Genomic DNA, 23,081 nt, shown 5'->3' with positions numbered 1-23,081 from the left:
GTTAAAACATAAGGGTGCCATGAAGCCGAAAGACGGACTTTGGTTGTCCGCGAATTGTCCGTTTATTTAAATCTCTGAAGCGCCAGAAATACCATTTTGCGTCTTCGAGGGTCCTGGACGCCATGTATCTTTGAACGACCATCTGATCCATACCAGTTCGGTAAACATGCAGCGGGAGCGCTCCTATTAGGCAGGACCAGATATTCTCGTCTTTCGTGAAGTCCAAAGTAGTGCTAGGAGGAAACACAAGACGATTATACGAAAATAAATATAGAAATACAAGTAACAACTTATATAGCAGCTCTGTTCGTTGGCCTAGAGAGCCATCTTTTTTATATATGTTGTTTATTTTATTTGATCTCGAATCACGTTGTTAGCATTTTATTTGTTTGAAAAGAAACATTTATGCGAGGGGTGTTCGCACAATATTGATTTACACATTATTTTATTCTTTATATATATATATTTGTTTGTTTTAGATACTGACCACTTAGAGGTCGAAGAATAAATTCACCCTCACGGCATACTCCCGCTGTGACTCAGAATCAAGGACTGAAACCGTTAAATGTGACGGTTCGGTTAAGGCTACCATTTTTTCTTCAAATCAGTATCGTTTTGGTTTTTTAGGGTTTTGAATTTTTACGGTTTCATATACCGGTTAGCCGCCCCTATAAACAGTTTTTTTTCTTCGGTTCGACGACTCTTTTAATAAGCCGACTTCTCTATGTCATTTCAGAGCATATGGTCACGTGTGGGAAGACGTTTGAAGGCGAAATCCTTGTATGTCCTGTTACGCAAAAAAAGGCCTCGGCGTTGTCCCCAAAAGGTGGCCTTAAAAATACGTCATCAAGCGCGCGCTGCTCGAGGTCAAAGCAGATGCGCCTCAGAAATAAAACACAAAGAAAAGCACAGTAACGCAGACACTTCGACCAGGAAGCCGTGAAGCCGGCGGAGGCGCTCAAGGTCAAAACAGACGCGCCTCAGAAATAAAACACAAAGAAAAGCACAGCAACGCAGATGCTGCGTCATGGAAACCGTGAAGCCGGGGGGGGGGGGGGGGGGGGGGTGGCGCCGCGCCTGCGCAGTGGGGGAGCGTCATGTCACCGCCGGAGTGCCATGTGCAAAAAGAGGACGTGGCCCGCTGCTTGTAGAAATGCGCTGCGTGTAAGAATGCTTTCGCATTCCTACACATAAGCAGTCTCAAGTGTTTTCTTGTTTTGTTGAAATCGTCGCGGCTACAGAGACCTCCGGCCACAGTGGAGCCGTCACCGCGAGCTTTAGCTAGGCAAACGTGTACATCTATGGTTCTATGAAAACCAATGAGAGCATCGAAGCGAAATAGGTGACGGCGCTCCACACGAGTTTCTGATTCCGCGGTGCTTTGTCACGTGCCTCGCTCCGGCTCTCTTAGTGGCCCACCAGCCCTGTAGGATCCAGCGTTTGCCAGGTTCAGCTGAAATGGAGCGTAGAAAAGGAAACATGCATGCCGCCAGCGCGTCCGTCCACAAAGGCGCCGTCCCAGCCGTTCCGCCGTCCAGAACACGGACCCACCGCCAGCTCCGCGCGCCGACGCTTTCGTTTTCACTTCCCCGCTCCTTTTCCCCACTGCTTTCGCGGACTCTCTGAAAATTCCGATGACATTTCAAGATGATCGTTAATGTCCCGCTGGATTATTGTTAAAAATAGAAAACGTTGAACCAAGACAATATATCGGTTACCGGTTAAGACAATGCGGTTACCGGTGCGGTTACGGTTAATATTGAATTAAAATATCGGTTTCGTTCCGGTTCCGGTTACGAAAAAAATTTCGGTCGTAATCGGTTTGTGGTTTGGGCTACGCTTACGGTTTCACTCCCTGCTCACAATGCACTTGCACCCCCTGTGTGCCAGCACTTTCACGGCCTGCCGAAACAACTTGTTAAAAGTGCCTCGCACGCGCGCCTGAGGAACTGCTTTAAAATCGTCAATGACCTCGAAATAGCATCCTCGCATGCGCTTTTTTATGGCTACAAACAGGCGATAATTACTCGGGGAAGGAAGGGGACGGGGGGGGGGGGGGGGGGGGAGGGAGATGGGCTGCACGCGTCCAACGATCAAACCCGCGACAGGCCGTATACGACGTGTCAGAAGGATGACCTAATCCGTCCCGTCGGCAACCAATCACGACCTGACGTGAATGACCTGTGTGTGTTCGGGTTCGGCCATCTTTCCAGCACGTCGTACGGTCGGTCGGGTATTTGGTCGCGCATCAGTCTAATGTGGTCACCAGTGGTTATTGTCTGATCAAACCGAAAACAAAAAAGATATTCGCGCGCCGTTGAGGCGCGAATTTTTTAGCGTACTGTAAAAACCTTTGGTTTAGTAGGGTACGTTGTTGCGCTAATTGGTTCATCTTAGTAAATCATATAAAATAGCGCAACAGAAAGACAAGGACAAGAAGTATACAGGACAGGCACTAACTTTCATCTAGTTTTATTCAGGAAAATAAAAGAAGTGGGACGGCATGTGTCAGCGACACTTGTATTGTTCTTCATTGTAATGAATTTCAGTTTTTGAGTGATCGGGTGAAAAATTAATCAACTTTTACGACACGTGTGGCTGTGTTCCGCGACTTCAGCAGATACGGATACTAGAAAGAAGCCGAGAGACGGTCGCTCGAGAGCTATTGGAAGCTTTTTTTATAAAAAAAAGTGGGACGGCATGTGTCAGCGACACTTGTATTGTTCTTCATTGTAATGAATTTCAGTTTTTGAGTGATCGGGTGAAAAATTAATCAACTTTTACGTGGTGCTGCCTTGCCTGTCGTGTGTATATGTGTTCAATTTTCCTGAATAAAACTAGTTAAAAGTTAGCGCCTGTCCTGTATACTTCTTGTCCTTGTCTTTCTGTTGCGCTATTTTATATGATTTACTAAAAACTTTTAGGTTCGCGAGCCCTTCATTTTTGCGAATTTCGCGAATATTTAAAGCAGCAGTGCAACGGTTTTAATCTTGAAAGAATTGCCAGTTTGCATTTTTTATATTGTTCATACAAGCCCAAGTGACCAAAAATGCGTCACCTTTCCCCAAAAAAACGGCAATTCTGCTGCGTAATCGCTAGACAAAAAACGAATTATTTGCCGATCTGCAGCCGCCGGTGGCGGCTACGGGAACAAAAATGACGGCGTCTCTGGGGGATACGCGGAAGTCAACAAACCCTGTCCCCCTCCGCTGCTACACTCGCTGTCAGCCCCGTGGCGAACCGTCCCTTGCGTTCATCGCTCGCCGCGACCTTCGAAGAGGCTAACCTTTTCAAAGTTGACAATCGCGGAGGAAGCGGCTGGGGTCTCTGGAAACCACGTGAACCCCCAGAACCGTCACTCGAAAGTCCGCGTGGAGAGTTGAGAGGCACTTCGACCTTCGATTGGTTTCATTTTTTTTTTTTTTTTTTAATAAGAATTAGCGCTCGCGAGAAAATGCGGCTTTCGGTTTTTCGTTCCATAGGTGACGCAGATTGATTCCCGCAGTTAATTGGCCAAAGTCTGAAAATCGTTGCACTGCCCCTGTAAGGGCACGCGAAAATTTCGGTCCTTAGGAGTTTCAACGCAGGCGTCTGGAAGTCGCGACATTTAGTGGCCGCGATTATTACCTTTGTGTCCGATTGACGAAAAATAGAGGACGCGGAAGTAAAGGGTTTACAGTATTCTGAAACGTTGCGAATACTTCCATGTGCTAAATGACAGCTTGACGAATGAGAAGTCACAGCCGGAGATCTATTGAAATGGGAAGAAAATGTTTTAAAAAAGGGGCGTCTCTTTGAAGAACCGCCCTTCTACGATCTCTTTCATTGCGACCTGACCTAATCAAGGAATGGCTCTCTGACGACCGGCTTTTGAAATCATTTAATCTGGACGGGTTGGTCTACAGCCACGTTTAGCTATAAGAAACCGAGAGTGCGGCTCATTATGTTCACGTTTATTGCTTCGTGGCTCGTTCTTCGGCGATCTGGTCGGCTAATCTGCTAATCTAATTGGCTGCCGAATGATAATGACATGCTCGGGACATGGCCACTCTCTGCGTTTCTTACTATACTCTCAGTGACTACAAACCACTCTATTAGACACGAGGTGGGTTCGCAGAAATACGCATGTCAACGTGTATTATTGAATAGTTCGAACTTCTCTTTTTTTTCTAAAATATCGGTTGAATAACAAAATAACTATCTTGCGATCTTACTCCAGGGCGTAGGTACCAACATCAAAGTCGCTGAGAGGACGAGGTTTGAAAACATCTCTCTGGGAGTCGTACATTGTTTTGATGAAGAGCGTGATTGGTACGAATATTGTAACGAGGGCTTGCATGCAGTCAGTCCAGACAACGCCTCTCAGTCCTCCCTAAAAAAAAATTTTAAAAATTAGAGTTAACAACGCGCTGAGTTATTTAAATGTTGAACGAAGGAAATAAATTAGGAATATCTCGCGATAAAGTTGAAAAAACTATGTTTCATCGAATTTTCGTTTAGCTGATGAAGAACAGCGATAAGAAGAGGCCAACGTAAGCCAGTAGGTGAATGCAACTCATGTGGTGAATCGATGGACGTTACTCTGCTCGAGTAATATACTTATTGGGATATTATCGACAACCTCAGAATATGCAGGCTGTTCAGCAGTTCAAAAACCGCGATTCGCCTCGTTCCTGGCTCTGTTCAGATAACATCATGCACGCGAGTCGGGACGTATACCTTTTGTGTTTGTTTATGTTTTAATATGTTACTCCTCAACATGTGCAGGACACGTAATCAATTTCCAGAAAACATAATATTTTAAGAGAAAGTAATTTTTGAGTGCTCAAGAGCTGCATATTCGATTTTTGAAGGTTTCGTGTATGTCGTGTTTAGTGACACGGTCACCTACTCAGCAAACTACAAATTTTAGAAATCTAGACTATTTTGCACTTATAATAAATAGTTCATGAGAATTATTAACCTGAACATGTACAGCATTGGGGAGGCTATATTGTTTGTGTCGTAAATGCGCACATATGGATCTTTTGAGGTTTTTTCAGTAGATTTCTGTGCCTCTATGTAAAAACAAAATTGTATAGCTATTTACATTACTTTATGTATTATATTCTTATTAAAACGGTCTTTCGAATGATATATAAATCATCGCTGTGTCTAAAGGTACGTCGGACGTATCCGGACTAGAGCACTGCACGGGCCCGGGCCAGCCCGAAAGCCTGAGCCCGGCCCGGCCCGCGGGCCGGGCTCGGGCCGGGTAGCACGTATTTTCTCGGGCCCGGGCCGGGCTCGGGCTTGAACAAAAAAATTCTCGGGCCGCGCCGGCCCGGGCCGGCTCGGGCCGTGCCTGGGCAATTTTGTGCCGTAAATCATAAATTGTTGTTGATAGCGAGAAGTTTGCTCATTAATCTTTTAGGTTCATTGAATACAAAAAAAAAAAAAAAAAGTGAGGTGCAAATTCACTACAGCGTCGTTAAAAATAATAACTAAAAGACATCTTGAAGCTAGAAAGCCTTCAAGCTTTTTCCGTGTGAGCGAGGGTTGTGTTATAAATTGTAAACAAAATAAAGTCCCAGTCATATGCTTGTCAACCTGTCCGATTCATCGCTCTCAAAAATATCTAGTTCACTATTAGGAAGATTTAGAAAAACGTACGCAAGCGCTTTGGGTGCCGTAAAAATAGCGTTGCGATGTAAAACCTATGGCGATGCTAATTTTAGCTTGCCCAAAGTGCTTGAGTAAATTATTCTAAGACTCCCTTATTGCACAGAGCGCGACACTATATTGGCGCGAACAAGCGATCGTCGTATTTTTATGCTTATCTCATAGAATCAAAACGCTGTTTTCAAAAATATTAGTGTCTTTAGAAGTGCTCATCTGGGCCACAGACCTAAGGGGTATACTTTGGTGCCTACTAACACCATTTCGAAGTAAAATTCGAAAAAAGAGCCAACGTCGTGTTCGCAGTATCAGTGTCGCGCAGTGTACATAGTCTGTTCCGCGCTTGCACGTTATTGGGAACCATCTTGAAAAAAACGTTTTAAGGGGTTGAGTAGGAATATATTAAACTTAAGCTTGCCTAAAAGGGTTGTATATTTTAAGAACACGTTGACATGTAAAGCTACTTCAGAACATATTCTTAAACAGAAAAGGTGCGCAGACCAGGCTTAGAACGATGAAGACTTTTTGCGAAGAGGTTGCGATGTGCAGGGCCTCATAAAAGTAGGTTGAAACGGGACGCGTTCAAACGCAAAGGGTGTTTCGGAAACTGGTTCAAATAAGAAGGGCGTTTAGGGAATGGGTCGAAACAGGACCAATTCAAACGAGAAGGGCGTTTAGGGAACTGGCCGAAACAGGACGGGTTCAAACGGAAATAGGTTGTTTCGGGCTACAGCCATCGGGCCGGGTCGGGCGGGGCCTTGAAATTAACAATTCCGTCGGGCTCGGGCCGGGCCCGGGCCGTGTCTCTTTCGGGCCGGGTCGGGCCGGGCCTAGAAATTTAAAACTCTGTCGGGCTGGGCCGGGCCCGGGCCGTGTCTCTACCGGGCCGGGTCGGGCCGGGCCTAGAAATTCCGGCACGTGCAGTGCTCTAATCCGGACCCCGGAGCCTTAAGATGCATGTCGGACGTGCGCGGAACCGGGAGATATGTCGGACGTAGACGCAATGGGAAAAGGTCGTATCACAGCGGGTTATAGCGTGCCTTACTGAGACCTCACGGAAGATTTTCATTCCTTCTTTTTTTTTTTTTTCTCATTGCTACCGCAATTAGTCCATGCTAAGTACTCCTTTCTTTTCACACTCGCGATGCTCAAGGAAAGGGGGAGGGGGGGTGTTGCGGGTGTTTACATTCGGGAGATACTCCGAAGTTACAAAATTTGTGCAAGAAATATCAAGTCATTATAGAAAATACATAAGAGAAATGCCCCAGAAGAACTAAAACTAACCCTGGAGAGAATTAGCCTGCTCGCCGTCAATTCTAACCACTCACCACGGTCAACCAGTTGCTCTCACTATGACTCGACCAGTCCTCGGTGGCCCCGTCCAGTTAGCCGCATGCAAACTCATGGATTTTCTTTTCGAGTTCCGTATGTCGACTTTTGCATTATTGCGCGGTTCCGTATACTTTTTACGGGTCGCGGCGCCCTTGCTTTGCCACTCCCGCTGTCTTCTCCGCCGTATCACACGGTATCGCAGATACTCTGCAGTGCCGTGGTTTTTGTTGTCTTTCGCGTACGTGCTTCATTAAAATTTCTGTTGGTAGGTCCTGACAGATTCCTATATTACCTAGCTGTAAATAAAAAATGCAATAAATAAAAGGTGGGTATTTTTAGAAAATCGACTTCAAACTTACAAGTCTTTCTTTAAAAAAACCTGCGAGTTTGAAGTCGATTCTCTAAAAAAAACACCTTTCATTTCTTTTATTTTTTATTGAAAGTTAGGTAATAACCGTAATATAGTAGTCTGCCAGGACCTAACAACAGAAATTATAATATATTGTTTGTATGGCCGCTATTAGGATTTCAATCTCGTGCTATGAAAGTTTTGAACGGGACTTCGCATGCATAGACGCTCAGCTGAGCGTCTATGCGAATTCGCCCGATCAATTTAGCGGTGAATTGAATTGATGTTGAGGTCACGTGACGTCAATTTTCTCGCTAAATATAGCGCGGTTACGCCGGCGCCGTGAAACCCGAAAAAAAAAAACTCCCAAGAACTGCACCCTATAAAAAGAAAGAAAAAACAATTAGACCGTGGTTGTGTTTTAAAGGTTCCTCTGCCCTGCATCTTCAGCGCGGGCCAGCAAGCGTGACACCAGAAACTAGTTTGTTTGCAAAAAAACTTGCCAGGAAGCGCGTTTTCGTAGTACCAGATGCTCGCGCAGTTCCTCACGACGATGCACTAAGAATAATAATCTGTGCCTCTCAAATACTTGGGTTTCACGGAGCACGAACCTTCTGCAGGGTGCATTTTGAACCACCGGATTTGATTTTTTCAGCAAGAACAAATAAATATCAATGATGACCATCATATAGTCTGATGAGGTCACGTAAATACCATGTTAAACAGCTCAGTTTTCTGGTGAATGCAATGTTCGCACCGCCAGCAATAGATGTCAAAATTGTAAAGTATTGCAGTACTTGGAGCACTCTCGCGATGATATACGGCAGCCTAATGAAATGTTAGCGCGCATGACTTATAAAGCAGGGAGTTGTAAAGTGAGGGCCCAAAACAACTTCACGTAAAACCGAATATAACGTTAGCCTCCCGAGGCAGTATTGTCACGGGTGGTGACCAAAACAATAAATAAACAAGAAATAAACGTTTAATGTGGCGAACTTGTGCCAAAAATAAAAGGGTACAAAAAGCAATAACAGAGCGTCGCGGGCGTCGAAGTCGGCGTGACAGCAGAGTCGAACACTGGGGCGAGACTGACTGTGGCTCGCCACGCGGAGCCCCTTATGTACATGCATGGTCTCTGGAATAATCGGCGTAGAAACTTCGACGTGTAGAACATTCGGGCCTGGAACAAGCAACATGATTCTCGAATTCTCCAGAACACTAAATTGCAGGAATAAACAAAACACACGTCACTCCCAGGATTCGAACCCTAGCTTTTCGCGTGGGAGGCAAGCGCGATAACCGTTAGGCCACGCGCGCGCTACCTACTTGGCCAGTGCGCGCGCGGCATTACTCCCCCCTTTAAAAAGTGCATCGTCCCGATGCAACCTAAAAACAAAACGAAGCAAACAAAACAAAACGGTAAACTAAAGAGTCATTTGGAACACATAAGGTCCACAGTCCTATCGAGCGTAGTACGGCTTCAGTCGCACGACGTGGACGACTTCCGGTCGTGGGGGGCGGCGTGACGAAGTCCGTGTTCCGTCGGGCATCACCTCGTAGTTCAGATCCCCGAGTCGACGAAGCACTTTGTAAGGTCCAAAGTAACGTTTCAGGAGTTTCTCGCTGAGACCGCGGCGGCGAATCGGTGTCCACACCCACACCCTGTCTCCGGGCTGGAAGTGGACGTCCCGACGACGAAGGTTGTAGCGGCCAGTGTCGATACGTTGTTGGGCTTGTGTCCGGAGTCTGGCGAGCTGACGGACTTCTTCTGCCCTTTGGGCAACCACCTGGGCGTCGTCGCTTGCGTCGGCAGCCGGTTCGTGGGGTAACATAGCGTCCAGCATTGTCATTACCTTGCGCCCATGCACCAGTTGAAAGGGTGTCACTCCGGTGGTCTCTTGTACGGCCGTGTTGTAGGCAAAGGTGACATACGGCAACACCTCGTCCCATGTCTTGTGCTCCACGTCGACGTACATGGAAATCATGTCGGCGATGGTCTTGTTGAGTCTTTCCGTCAGCCCGTTGGTCTGAGGGTGGTACGCCGTGGTGCGACGATGGCTGGTGTGGCTGAGACGAAGGACTTCTTGTGTCAGCTGGGCCATGAACGAGGATCCACGGTCGGAGATCAGGACTTCGGGAGCGCCGTGCCGGAGGACAATGGATTCAATGAAAAACTTGGCAACTTCCACAGCAGTTCCGAAAGGAAGGGCTTTCGTTTCGGCGTAGCGCGTGAGATAATCTGTGGCGACGATGATCCAGCGATTTCCTGACGTCGACGGCGGAAAAGGGCCAAGTAGATCCATTCCGATCTGCTGGAAGGGTGCCGTTGGCGGAGGAATTGACTGCAAGAGTCCGGCCGGCCTCGTTGGAGGTTTCTTTCGTCGCTGGCATTCATGGCATGATCGTGTGTATAGGTGGACGGTTTTGGGGAGCTTGGGCCAGTAATACTTTTCACGAATACGGGCCAGTGTCCGGCTGTAACCAAGGTGTCCGGGCGTCGGGTCGTCGTGGCAGGCTTGGAAGATCTTCTCTCGAAGGTCGGTCGGGATTACCAGCAGCCACGTGGAGTTGTTGTTCCCGAAGTTCTCTTTGTAGAGAACTCCTTGTCTAAGGGCGAAGGTCGGCAGGGCTCGTGAAAAAACGCGTGGTATGGCACTCCCACGCCCTTCCAGGTGCTCTATTAGTGCGCGCAGCTCAGGATCGTCTCGTTGACGTCGGGCCATGTCGTCGCTGTTCACCCCGCCCAGGAAACACTCGTCGTCATCGTCGTTGCTGCTGTCGGAGGGTGTTTCGACGGAAGCTCTGGACAGGCAGTCGGCGTCGCTGTGCTTGCGGCCTGACTTGTAGACTACGGTCATGTTGAACTCTTGTAGTCGGAGACTCCATCGCGCAAGGCGTCTTGACGGGTCCTTGATGTTCGCAAGCCAGCAGAGCGAATGGTGGTCCGTGACTACGCGGAACGGGCTTCCGTATAAGTACGGACGAAACTTCGTGATCGCCCAGACGACCGCAAGGCATTCTTTTTCAGTCGTGGAGTAATTTCGCTCCGCCTTGGACAATGTCCGACTTGCGTAGGCGATGACTCGCTCGGTGCCCTCTTGTACTTGAACCAGTACCGCGCCAAGTCCTGCGTTACTTGCGTCCGTGTGAATCTCGGTTTCCGCATCCTGGTCGAAATGTCCAAGAACAGGAGGCGCCTGCAGTCGTCGCTTTAGCTCGTCAAATGCCTGCTGCTGCTCCTCGGACCATTCGAACTTCTCGGCGTCCTTGGTGAGGCTTGTGAGCGGTGCGGAAATCCTTGCGAAATCTCGAACGAAGCGCCGATAGTAGGCACATAGCCCAAGGAACCTTCGCACGGCCTTCTTGTCCGTCGGCGCTGGAAATGCTGCGACGGCGCGAGTCTTCTCTGGGTCGGGCGAACGCCTTCGTTACTGACCACGTGACCTAGGAACTTCAGCTCGCCATAGGCGAACCGACACTTTGACGGCTTCAGGGTGAGTCCGGCGGTCCGCATGGCTTGGAGAACAGCTCGTAGTCGTCGCAGGTGCTCGTCGAAGTCGCTGGAAAAAACTACGACGTCGTCAAGGTAGACGAGGCAGCTCTGCCACTTCAGTCCTGCCAGTACGGTGTCCATGACACGCTGGAAAGTTGCTGGCGCCGTGCATAGTCCGAAGGGCATCACCTTAAACTCGTACAGCCCATCCGGCGTGACGAAAGCCGTCTTCTCTCGGTCCCGTTCGTCGACTTCGATCTGCCAGTAGCCGCTCTTCAGGTCCATCGATGAAAAGTATCGGAAGTGGCGCAGCCGGTCTAACGTGTCGTCGATGCGGGGGAGTGGATAGACGTCTTTCTTCGTCACTGCGTTCAGCTGCCGGTAGTCCACGCAGAACCTAAGCGTTCCGTCCTTCTTCTTAACCAGTACGACTGGAGAGGCCCAGGGACTGCTTGAAGGTTGGATTATGTCGTCGTTCAGCATCTCTTGAACTTGCTCCTGGATCACTTCCCTTTCTTTAGCGGAGACTCTGTACGGTGACCGATGCACAGGCCGCGCGTCGTCCTCGGTAACGATGCGGTGCTTCGCAACGGTGGTTTGGCGCACCTTTGACGACGTGGCAAAGCAGTCTCGGTATTCGGTGAGGAGGTCACTGAGCTGTCGTCGTTTCAGGCCCAGAAGCTTAGGGTTAATGTCGAGCTGCGCTGGTGATGTACTGTCTTGCTGAGGTGGCGAGGATTCGTCAGTAATGGCGGCGATAGCGGCGGAGTTTCGGAGTTCCTCGACCTGGCCCACGGCTGTACCTTTTGTGAGGTGTTGCGCTTCATTTCGGAAGTTCGTCACGAGGACCACAGTGCGGCCATTTTGAAGTTCAGCAACTCCTCTTGCGACGCCTATTCCTCTTCCAAGAAGCAACTGGAGGCTTCCTTCGAGCAGAACTTCGCCGCAGAAAGCTTCGGTGATCCCGACGGGTACGAAAACACTCGACCGCGGCGGTCAGTTCACGTGGCTTGCGAGGACTCGGACCGCAGACGACGTCGCTATGGGTTCCTCCGGTGGTGAAACAGGTTTTCGTAGCGTCAACCGGTTTGCTCCGAGGTCGATGACGGCGCCATACTCGCAGAGGAAGTCCATTCCGAGGATGACGTCCCTGGAACAGTCTTGCAGAACGACGAACTTCACAGGGCACGTCTCACTGTGGATCTCGACGCGACCAGTGCATCGCCCGACTGGTGTGATGAGGTGCCCACCGGCGGTTCGTATTTGAGGGCCTTCCCACGGCGTTGTCACTTTTCGCAGGCGGCAAGAGAGCCTCCCACTCAAGACTGAGTAGTCTGCTCCGGTGTCCACGAGTGCCGATGCGTCGTGGCCGTCGATAATGATGTGTAGGTTGTTGGACACCGATGCAGGAACGTCGTTGTGATGCGTAGCGTCGAGAGAGTGGGAGCGCTCCGGCGTTCTTGGAGGTTCTTTACTTCGGTCGTCTTCGGCAACGCCACCTCCAGGCGTTGCCGCACTTAGTTTTCCCGGCGACGCAAGGGCGACAGGCTCTCTCGGCGGGGTCGTGGCGCTGGAGACGCTGAACGTCTGGGCGACGGTGAGCGGGACTCACGGCGGAGCGGCGTTGAAGATGGCGAACGTCGGAGGTACTCCTCGATGTCACGAGGACGTTCGTCGTACCTTGGGCGCGGGTCGTTCGGGTGGAACCCGCGCAGCCCCAGTTGTCGGTAGGGGCATCGACGGTAAATGTGGCCGGCTTCACCGTAGTGATAACACAACGGGCGTCGATCGGCCGTCCTCCACACGTCGGTCTTTCGTGGCGCAGCTTGTTCTGGGCGGACGTACGCCCGATCTTCGCGGCGTCGGGAATACTGCGGCGCTGGAGGCTCACGTCGAGGTGGCGCCGTATACGGGTGAGCAGGGGGTGGTCGTCGGGCTATGGCAGCGTAGCTCAACGTCGGTTCCTCCGGTGCCACCGTGGTGACGGGAACCTCTGGTTGGAGCGCTCGTTGTACTTCCTCGCGCACAGCCTCGGCAATGGAGAGTGTCGCTGGACGACTTGCGGCTGGCAGCAACTGGCGGAGTTCCTCCCGGACGACCTCCCGGATAATTTCGCGGATGTCCGTATCAGGAGCGCTCTCGCCGCTAAGCAGCGCGGTTGCAGCAACACTTGGATGTCGCTGGTAGTGGGAAGCGCGCGCTTGGAGGGCGCGCTCGATGTTTGTCGCCTCGGTGACGAAGGCTTCGACGGTGCCCGGCGGGTTGCGCACGAGGCCTCCAAAGATGTCGTCTCTCACCCCGCGCATGAGGACCCGCAGCTTCTTGTCGTCTGTGGCTCGTGGGTCGGCACGGGCGCTCAGGCGGAGGACATCTTCTACGAAGCTTGAGACGCTTTCGTCGGGGCCCTGCTTTCGAATTCGGAGGAGATCTTCTGCCTTCTCCCGTCGGTGTAGGGTGGCGAACGTCCGCTGCAACTCGGCCACACAAATGTCCCACGACGTAAGCGAAGCCTCGTGATTCTCGAACCAATGCCTCGCAGTACCCTCCAGTGAAAAGTAGAGGTTCTGGAGGCACTGCTCCGCAGTCCATCCGTTGTGGCGCGCCACACGTTCGTAGTGCTTGATCCAGTCTTCGACATCCTCGTGGATCTCGCCGTGAAAGGGAGTCGGCGTACGGGGAGCGGCGGGAAGGTAGACGACGGCAGGAGCGGCGGGGGTCGGCGACTGGTTGGCCATGGTCAGCTTCGTTGGCTGCTTGGTCCTGGGCGGCAGAAGTCCGAATTCCGGGTGTAGTCCTTGGGTGCGACGACTGAACCGGATCTCGGTAGTGCCTTCGTTGGTTCTTTGTGGGCTTGGTGTCGGACTTGCACTGCGGGCCCTCGGAGGGGTACGCGGTAGGGGCATGCGTTACCCCGCACCTCCACCAAAATGTCACGGGTGGTGACCAAAAACAATAAATAAACAAGAAGAAATAAACGTTTAATCTGGCGAACTTGTGCCAAAAATAAAAGGGTACAAAAAGTAATAACAGAGCGTCGCGGACGTCGAAGTCGGCGTGACAGCAGAGTCGAACGCTGGGGCGAGCTGACTGTGGCTCGCCACGCGGAGCCCCATGTACAGTCGGGAGCAAAAGTTTGCGGGGCACGGGAGCGCGTGCCGAAATGCATCGCCGCGCCGTGCAACGGCGCGCTGCCGCATTAAAAAGCCGCGCTTTACGCGTGCGCGTCCTTCGTGCTGGCAGTTATGTCTCTTTCGCTCGTTTCTGTCCAACTCAATCCTGATAACCGGGGTCGCCGTTTCGCTGGCTGTCATTCCTCGCGTCTTCTTCAGCTGCCTCAGCAGCCGCGCTGGGTGACGGAGCGTCTGGTTGTCCCCCCTTTCCCCCGCGAGCTCCGTCACAAAGCGCGGCCGTGGCGGCTGAGGCGGCTGAAGCAGACGCGCAGCATGACAGCCTGCGAAGCGCTAACTCGCGCCCCTGCCGCCAGCTTCTGTTATCAGGAGTGCGTCGGAAAGAAACGAGTGAAAGAGACAGGATAGCGTGCACGAAAGGCGCGCATGCGCAAAGCGCGGCTACTTAATGCGGCGCCGCGCCGTCGAACGGCGCGGCGATGCATTTCGGCACGCGCTCCGGTGCCCCGCAAACTTTTGCTCCCGACTGTACATGCGTGGTCTCCGGAATAATCGACGTAGAAACTTCGACGTGTAGAACATTCGGGCCTGGAACAAGCAACATGATTCTCGAATTCTCCAGAACACTAAATTGCAGGAATAAACAAAACACACGTCACTCCCAGGATTCGAACCCTAGCTTTTCGCGTGGGAGGCAAGCGCGATAACCGTTAGGCCACGCGCGCGCTACCTACTTGGCCAGTGCGCGCGCGGCAGTATTTCGCAAAGTTTGGAGCTAAACGCTGATCAAATGTGATTTCAATTAAGATTTTAAGAATCTTTGTCTGTGCTTCGCGCTATTTATGCTTAATTAGGAATATCATTCCAAGTTTCTTTATGCATATCTTTTTGGAGAAAGGCGTTGTGGCAGAAATTTTATTAGAATACCTTTTAGTATATCCCTCTTTCTGCACATTTTGTGCATTTGCCTTCCGATCTATCAAGTGAGCAGAAAGTTATTTTTGGTATACCGTGCTACCCGATGTTTCACACTGCAAATCAGCGGGGAAAAAATACGTTTCCGCAGATTAAACAGTTGCCCTATTTGGGAGTATTGTCCTCCCGTGTCGGTTTCAAGCGGTTTTGTGAAGTTTATAAAGTCAAATTTATTAAGGATAATAAAAATAGGTTTCATTATGTAATGGAGGTTTGCAACACAAATAAAAAGCCTATGACGTTAAATATATGCCTCATAAGTCAATGCACAGCCAAATTATCTTAAAGATACTCTGCAAATGTTTACCGGCGTTTTTATCCTCGGTAAGAACGTGTCTAAGTGATTTGCGAGAACCTTACACAAATGTCTGATTTTTAAGCTAATTTAAATAACTATGTCTTCCTGACTCATATAACTTCTCAAACATATAGAAGTCTCTCATTACATTTTCGATGTGGTGAACATAACTTTTATGTGTCTGTGGGGTTAACACAAACAAAGAACACTGGGACGCGTGGCGGAACTACGACGATTACGCCCGCAAACCGTCAGAAAGTGTACAATAGAGTAGCTGCAATGTCGAGTTTAGCGCAAAATACAACCGCGTCTTATTTAACAAAACATCATAAACTTGCACGGGCAATGCTTATTGGCAAATTGAATTGACCGGCATCTCGTCAAGAACAAATATCAACAACCAGACTATGCCAGTATATCCTGCATAAGAAAATGTTCGCTTGGGCAAGCGCTATTTTAGGCCAGGTTTGATCTGGGTACGAAGGTGCTTATAGATTAGAGTAAACAATTTCGATCACCCCTTTCTGCATAATTCGTCGCCTGCATCACGGTGCTGAGTGTAAACCTTGTTCGGTTAGAAAAACAAGCATCGTGATTGCACTCAGTGTTTCTATAGACGATAGACTGAAGGCTTGTTCGAAAATCTTCGTGGCATTTTGAAATTTCTCCATCCTTTAGCTTAGTTGTGTCGTCATCATATATAAATATATTGTGAAACTTATTTAATATACCATTTCATGAATTTATGCAGTGTAATTAATTCCTTAGTTCAAGGGCACAAACACGATTTAACTTTTAATACTGCGATGCCATGTTGTACCAATCGCGAGTATTTTGTGCGACCTGCAACACTTCGCGACGTTTTGACACTTGTAAATAGAACAGTTTGAACTTTACAACTATAGTAGACACGAAGAAAGAAAGGACAGGAGAGGACCCAGGCAGCACACAGTATTGGGCCAACATTGGATTTGATGTGGCCCAACAATGGCCCAACTGAGCCATATGTTTCCCAATATTGGAATCAGATTGGACAATATGGACTATCAAAGCCATTGGTTTTCCAATATTGGTGATACGTTGGCATAGGCTGCTCAACATTGGACCGTCAAAGCCAATAGCTTTCCAATTTTAGATATACGCCGGCATCAGTTGTCCAATACAGAACTGTCGAAGCCACTGGCTTTCTGATATTGGCTATACGCCGGCATAAGCTGTCCAATATTGAACTGTCAAAGCCAATAGCTTTCCAATATTGGATATACGCCGGCATAATCTGTACAATATCGGACTGTCAGAGCCAATGGCTTTCCGATATTGAATATACGCTGGCTCAAGCTGGTTAATATTAAACTGTTAAAGCCAAGAGTTTTCCAATATTGGTGATGTCTTGGTATAGGCTGGTCAATATTGTACTGCCATAGTCAATGGCAAATCGATATTTGTGTCGCCTAGGCTATAGACCCACGACCCTCTTTTTTGCATTGCAGAGGTAGGAAAGTGGAAAAGAGTCATTTATGCGCTCGCTCGGGGCGAGAATTTTATTTCGCCAACTTCATGTGGCGTACGTCGCCGGTGCTTTGTAACCGCGGTCACAAGTACATCCTTAGCTGCCTATAGGACTATTGCAGTTTTTTTTGCCGGCTGCTCTCCCTTCGCATTGCCTTACCTCGGCGTTGACAGCTTAATTCCGTTTTTTAGATTTAATTACTTTTTGTCTTTTCATGTGTATTTTGTATGGATATGCATTACTTAGCGTTAACTTCTTATACTTTGTCCATGCCCCTGCCATGTTTGTATTTCTTTCTGCGAGCTCCATTTTTTATATTTAATGTTTCTCTGCATATTTCGTCATTGTCGGCACAGGTGTCAACAAACATAAAGCCGCCGCTTACGCCGCAACCGAGGTGACTTCTACTTTTAGTTTTACGAGAACATAGCGCTATAAAGTCGTCTATTGGACTCGAATGAAGTCTTGAGAGGGCTGCTTTGAGTTCCAGTGCATATGTCATCAGTGTAGGCAGAGCGACGGCGTAGCAATCGTGACGCGAGAGCATACTGCGCCTTCATCTGGCCGGCCGCGCTCGCTCTGCGGAAATGTGAGCGTGGGACTCTCGAGCCCCGTTAGCTTACTGAAGTTGCAAGACGCTATTTTGCCGTCGCAAATCCTTTGCCCTTCGAACGGTCGCGAAGCCGTTGCGCCCGGCGTATACCCTACGCAGCATCTTTCAGAAACCGTTCGCGCAGCATCGCAACCCTCTGTCTGCGAGCGTCGGCGATTCATCGTGTGTTGAAAGTCGGACGATGTGCTGTCCGTGGTGTCTTTTATATGTAATTCGTTCGAGAAAATTTTTGAAGTTTAAAAACGCGAACCTAACAGTGTACAAATAATTTTAAATTTATTGATAATATATATATATATATATATGTATATATATACAGGGCGCTCTTTTGTACTTACACATTTGTTTAAAAAGACCCGTGAAAGCTACACTATTGCGGTTTGTGCAGATGGGTTATACGGCCAGGCGGACATTATGTGGGTGGCTAATCTTTGCGATAAGTCGGCTAATTAGTTACAATTCGTTAATTAACTTTTTAATTAGTGGAAATAGACATATGGTTTCAATTGGAAACTTGGAGAGCATCATCGAAAACCACTAAATCAACTATTTTTGGAAGGATATAACGCCGGGGAAGCATTTTACGGCGTTCTGAAAAAGCGTTCCATTTGGACACGTTTCTAGATTTCGGTTTCTTATCGGAGCGCATCACCGCGCCGTACTTCCCTCCATTCTGCGAGGGAGGCGAGGAGGTGGCTTCGCGCCGCGACCACCGGGGAGCAGGATTGCGGACGCGTAGATGCGCTCCGATAAGCAACCGAAATCTAGAAACACGTCCAAATGGAACGCTTTTTCAGAACGCCGTAAAATGCTTTCCCGGCGTTATATCCTTCCAAAAATAGTTGATGTAGTGGTTTTTGATGATGCTCTTCAAGTTTCCAATTGAAACCATATGTCTATTTCCACTAATTAAAAAGTTAATTAACGAATTTTAAATAGTTAGCTGACATATCGCAAAGATTAGCCACCTACATAATGTCCGCCTGGCCGTATAACCCACCTGCACAAACCGCATCAGCGTAGCTTTCACGTTTTTTTTAACAAATGTGTAAGAATAAAAAAAATCACCCTGTATATATATATATATATATATATATATATATATATATATATATATATATATATATATATATATTTATTTATTTATTTGTGGACTTCGTGCTCAAAAATAGTCGCGCTAAATTCTTCATTCTAAATAATAATGTGGGTTGTACGACGTAAAACATTAGAGAGTATTAGCTTACCGCCTACCGGGCGACCGGGGGGTTACCGCGACCGTCACTGCAGAACTGCGCATGCGCCAATTATGCCACGCTACTCGGTTTACCGCGTTTACCGTAAATGGCGACTGCCGGGCATCGGCTCCGACGGCCGGCGTAGACTAATCCCTTACTGTTTTGGAATGGCGGGGGAGGCGTCTAGAAACAATCGTCGCACCACATAACATGGGAAAGGGCAAATGAAGCGGCTCTGGTTGGCCTATAAAGGCTTTCGCCTACCCGAGGTCCATAGCAAAAATCCGGGCTTCCATGGCCGCCGGACAGGCCGGTTGAATAGATGGATGGTAACTGCTATGCCCCTTGTTTCGGGCGGCAACCTGAGCCACCTAGCCGACTCTAGAGACTGGTGCTGATGGCAATGGAGCTGCGAATGCAAACAAGCAGCGTACAGGATGATGCTGTTTGCTGGCATTCGTGGGAGAACGGTGGCCGAGTGGGCTAACGCACCACAGCTCGGAGCACGTGTAGCGAAAGCTCGCGCTGCAGAACTCAGAGCACTGGGTTCAAATCCCCGTCCCTGCCCGGTTCGATCTGGACGAGCATCGTACCGGCTGCGTTCGTATAACCATGACTGGTGGTGCACGTTAAAGACTCCAGGTTTTCGGTCGTACCGCACTGGCCACACTGCCCATCTACAGCGAAGAAACAGTATCGCCAAATTCAGGCAGACTAACCTCGCGCTGTGTAAATATTCACACAACGACCAATTTCACTTTTTCTTTTGGCTTGCATTCGTTCCAATAAGCTTTCTATTCATTTGCGCGCTCCAATAAATTACCAGTTGCCACAAATTTCTTCAAGTAACCGCATGTTTTTTGTTTTGTTTTTTATCACAGGGAACAAACAAATATATGAAAGAAAAGTAGAGGATCCAACATTACGTTGCAATTTCTTAGCAAGCTAGTCAAGACTAGACTGCAGCGTCTTAGCGATCATGGCAATGGCGCGTAGTGAGAAGGTAGTATGTGGCCCTGCGCCTGTTTTGAGAATCCGTTTCAGCGCGTCCGATGATATATGTCTTTTGCAAGAGGCCGTCAATGCAGCACCATTTTAAAAGTGGCTTTTTATGCGGCATTTGTCCAAATAAATGTACCGCTTTAAAAACGAACCACGCCGGTATTCACTATCATCATCATGACTTTTTCCAGCCGTTGGAGAAAGAAGAAACTTCCATAGGCGCGGTCAGGCGCGGTTACGGTATGCTAAAACGTTCTTTACCCGCTACGCTCTCGGTCCGGTACCGGCTCGATGGTCGCGGTCGCGGTAACCCCGGCGGTCGCCCGGTACGCGGTAAGCTAAAACTCTCTATTGTCTTCAAACTTGCCCCGTTTAGAATCACTTTTGGGCTGGACAGCTTCTTAGAAGCTCAAAAGCTGGTCTTCAAAGAGCTGTCCTGTTCAATCAGCATTGACAGCAGGGTAGACGCCATGCGTGTTTTAGGCCAATCGTGTCTCCAGTTAGGGTCACGTGACTACAGTCTCGAAGCTGGTTATAAGGCAGAGCACGGAGCCTGCCAGCTTAAGGCCACGCATAACATCCACTGCACTATCAACCTTGGGTACAAATGACAAATCCTCTCGCTGTGTTCATTGTTGAGATGCCCCTGAAGATTATTAGCCTTTGTAAGCGCACCTCGTTCTGGCCAGCTTCCTTTCTACTCCTTCTTTTGCTTTCTCTCTTTCCCTAAGCTAAGGCGTCGTAGACGGTGCGTATTCGCCGGACCAATGAACCGTATACTTTTTATCGCTTGAATCCGCTCTCTGTGCGCGGGAAACGGCAGCAGCGTGATCACGTGGTTTGACGGATGACGCATTAGCGGTTGACAAACCCGGAAGGCCTGCGAAGACCGGACCCAGTTTCGCGTGCGATGCGGCCTGAGGGCCTGCTGTGGATTTCGCGTCTGTGGTAAATGGTATCTCGTTCGAAAAGTCCTACCCGTATCGATTTCTTCAAAGAAGCGCAAGACATTTTTGTGAATCGTTTAGTGTTCGGTTCGGCAAACGGCAGCATGTGCTACATCGTGTTGAATCTTCACGGATCACTTCCTTCTAGTTGTTGTATTTGAGTGGTTGGTCTGCAGTGCCCGTGTCGACATCTACCTCCGAGGTAGATGTCGATTACATCTTTGAAGTCCGGTATTTTCAACGTAAGTAGGCTGCAACCTACTTGGTGACCATTGTCCGTTCTTCTACGGGTACTCATCCGGATAACCTCCAGTATTAGGCAGTGGCTATCCCCTGGCAGCCGGGAGAATAAGTTTCCCCGCAATCTTACCGACACTCGCCTGCCATTATTTTTCTGAAATAATGTCGCAACTGCAGGTAGAATACTGACTTCCTTATTCACCCTGCGTCTCGCGAAAACACGTTTCGTGGCCACCTTTTCGTGAATACACGTTGCGTTGACATTCACGTTTCATCGACATTTGTTACACGAATTGCACGCTGCAGGGGGCATTTCAAGGCGCGTGTATTCCTGGGGCGCGTGCTCACTGAACCAGCCCACCCTTTCACGCCGCTTCATGGTAAGTATGCAACAATTCTTCGCAAAAAAAAAAAAAAATAGTTTTCTGAATTTTTTTTTTTTTTTTTTTTTTATGAAACATTGCGTGTTGATGAAACGATCTGTCGGTGAAATGTCGTTCGATGAACTGATTGCACCGCCGATGAGGGGCGACTACTGGTAGAATTTCGGGGAAAAAATTCTGCCAGCTGTCGGGAGACTGGACACTACCCAACAATTACCCCGGTTGTTGTTTGCTTTGCAATGTTCTCAGTTGTATAACAGCTGAGTACCTCTTCACATATTACAAAATGCTTAGTTTGTACTTGTCTACAGAATAGGCTGTGTGTAATAAACTTTTAGGGGATTTTAAAAATATCCCTTGTGTCTTTATACCTTCCTTTTTGAAAACAACTTTGCGATTGCACTTGCAAACAGCTGGGCGCGTGCAACAATGGCCAAAAATCAGCACCTATGACGGCCAACATTGAATCGGGTCGCACTTCCAGCATTGTCCAATATTACGCCGGTCTTTGCCAATGTGAGACAACCATTGGCTGGAACCATGGTTTAGCAATGGCCCAATATTGGCACCAACGATAGGGCCGACATTGGCTGGAACGATGGCTGAACAGTGGCCCAACATTGGCACCAATGACTGGGCCAACGTAGAATGGGGTAGTGCTTCCGCTATTCTCCAATATTGAAGCGGGTGTTTGCCAGTGTTAGGCCAATGTCGAACCAACACTGGTGTGCTGCCTGGGGATAGTATAGTTCTAAAGTTAAAGCTGATCTATTGACAATATGTACCAACAACCGCAACTCTTTACCGGTACTTAAACATTTTGATTCAGGTAGAATACATGTGACTCTGGTAAACAAAGGAATGCTGAGTCGTATAAATACGTTTTGTATGTTAACGTAGATTTTCTTTTACTGTTGCGTCGAAATTAGATAAATGAATTTCATATTTTTGGTACCAGAAAATAAAAGTGGATGTACGGTCCACTTTTATTTTCTGGTACCAAAAATATGAAATTCATTTATCTAATTTCGACGCAACAGTAAAAGAAAGAAAGGACAATAGAAAAAACAATATCGTTAATCATAATTAATCGTTTCATGGCGTAAATAGTGCCTATTGCTAGAACAACGCAAAAAAAATATATAATGAATTCAGCGGTTCAAACCGGTTGGACGGTTTGAAGTTTGAACCGTTATTTTTGCTCTGCGGAATTGAACCTGAACTGAACCGAAAGGACGTGATTCCGAACCTGTATGAAGCAGATAAAACTTTCGCTTCTACACTCTGATGGGCACCATCATGGCCCCCTCTGAGAAAATAGCTTTGTTTTTATCCGCAAGCTCTAGCTACGGAGTCGCCGCCCTGGTGTTAACCCTCCGAAACGCCAACCGGGTGACTGATTGTGTTATGTATACCTGCGGAAAAGAGGAATGCGGTGCTAATCAGTATATAAATCATTTATTAGCTCTGATAAGACGAATACTAAGCGTCGCCAGTGCGCTAAAAAGAGGTCCCGTGACCTCTATCTCTTTCCCATTTGAGTGAGAAAACATTTCTTGCACACGAACGGCTCAAGCCCTTCCCCAGTAGCATCACGATATGTATTGTATGAGGCGGGGATCTCGTCGAACGCAATAACAAGCAAAGAACTACACATTTATTTCACTTTACACGTTACTGGCCTATCGGCGCTGCGGAATGATCACCCTCCTGACCGCCATGTTGACGTGATCAGCGCGCCCCCTATATTCGCTGGAATTCCCGGATACACTTAGTCACAGTCAGTTTATGAATGTTGTCAACCTGTTTGTTGGCGTGCATCTAAACAACCAGCTCTCGCATTCACATGTCCTTGCGCCCGCGTGTATATCCAGCGATTTCATCCGAGTGACCGTTGTGAAGGGCATTTTCACGTAAC

General features: G+C 48.4%; 1 protein-coding gene across 1 annotated transcript in view; it reads right to left on the bottom strand.

Annotated features, from left to right (window-relative positions):
- LOC8053199 (sodium-coupled monocarboxylate transporter 1) overlaps positions 1 to 23,081 on the bottom strand; it is a 52,649-nt gene that overhangs the window by 21,594 nt on the left and 7,974 nt on the right. Inside the window, exons 2-3 of the mRNA XM_042291235.1 lie at positions 4,215 to 4,372; positions 93 to 233 (exon numbers count right to left, since the gene is read on the bottom strand). Coding sequence (XP_042147169.1) covers positions 93 to 233; positions 4,215 to 4,372 — 299 coding nt within the window. The remainder of the gene's footprint in view (positions 1 to 92; positions 234 to 4,214; positions 4,373 to 23,081) is intronic.

This window comes from Ixodes scapularis, unplaced genomic scaffold (genome assembly GCF_016920785.2).
Source record: "Ixodes scapularis isolate PalLabHiFi unplaced genomic scaffold, ASM1692078v2 PGA_scaffold2__306_contigs__length_199485367, whole genome shotgun sequence".
NCBI classification, from domain to species: Eukaryota; Metazoa; Arthropoda; class Arachnida; order Ixodida; family Ixodidae; genus Ixodes; species Ixodes scapularis.
This window is presented reverse-complemented; position numbering and strand designations above follow the sequence as displayed.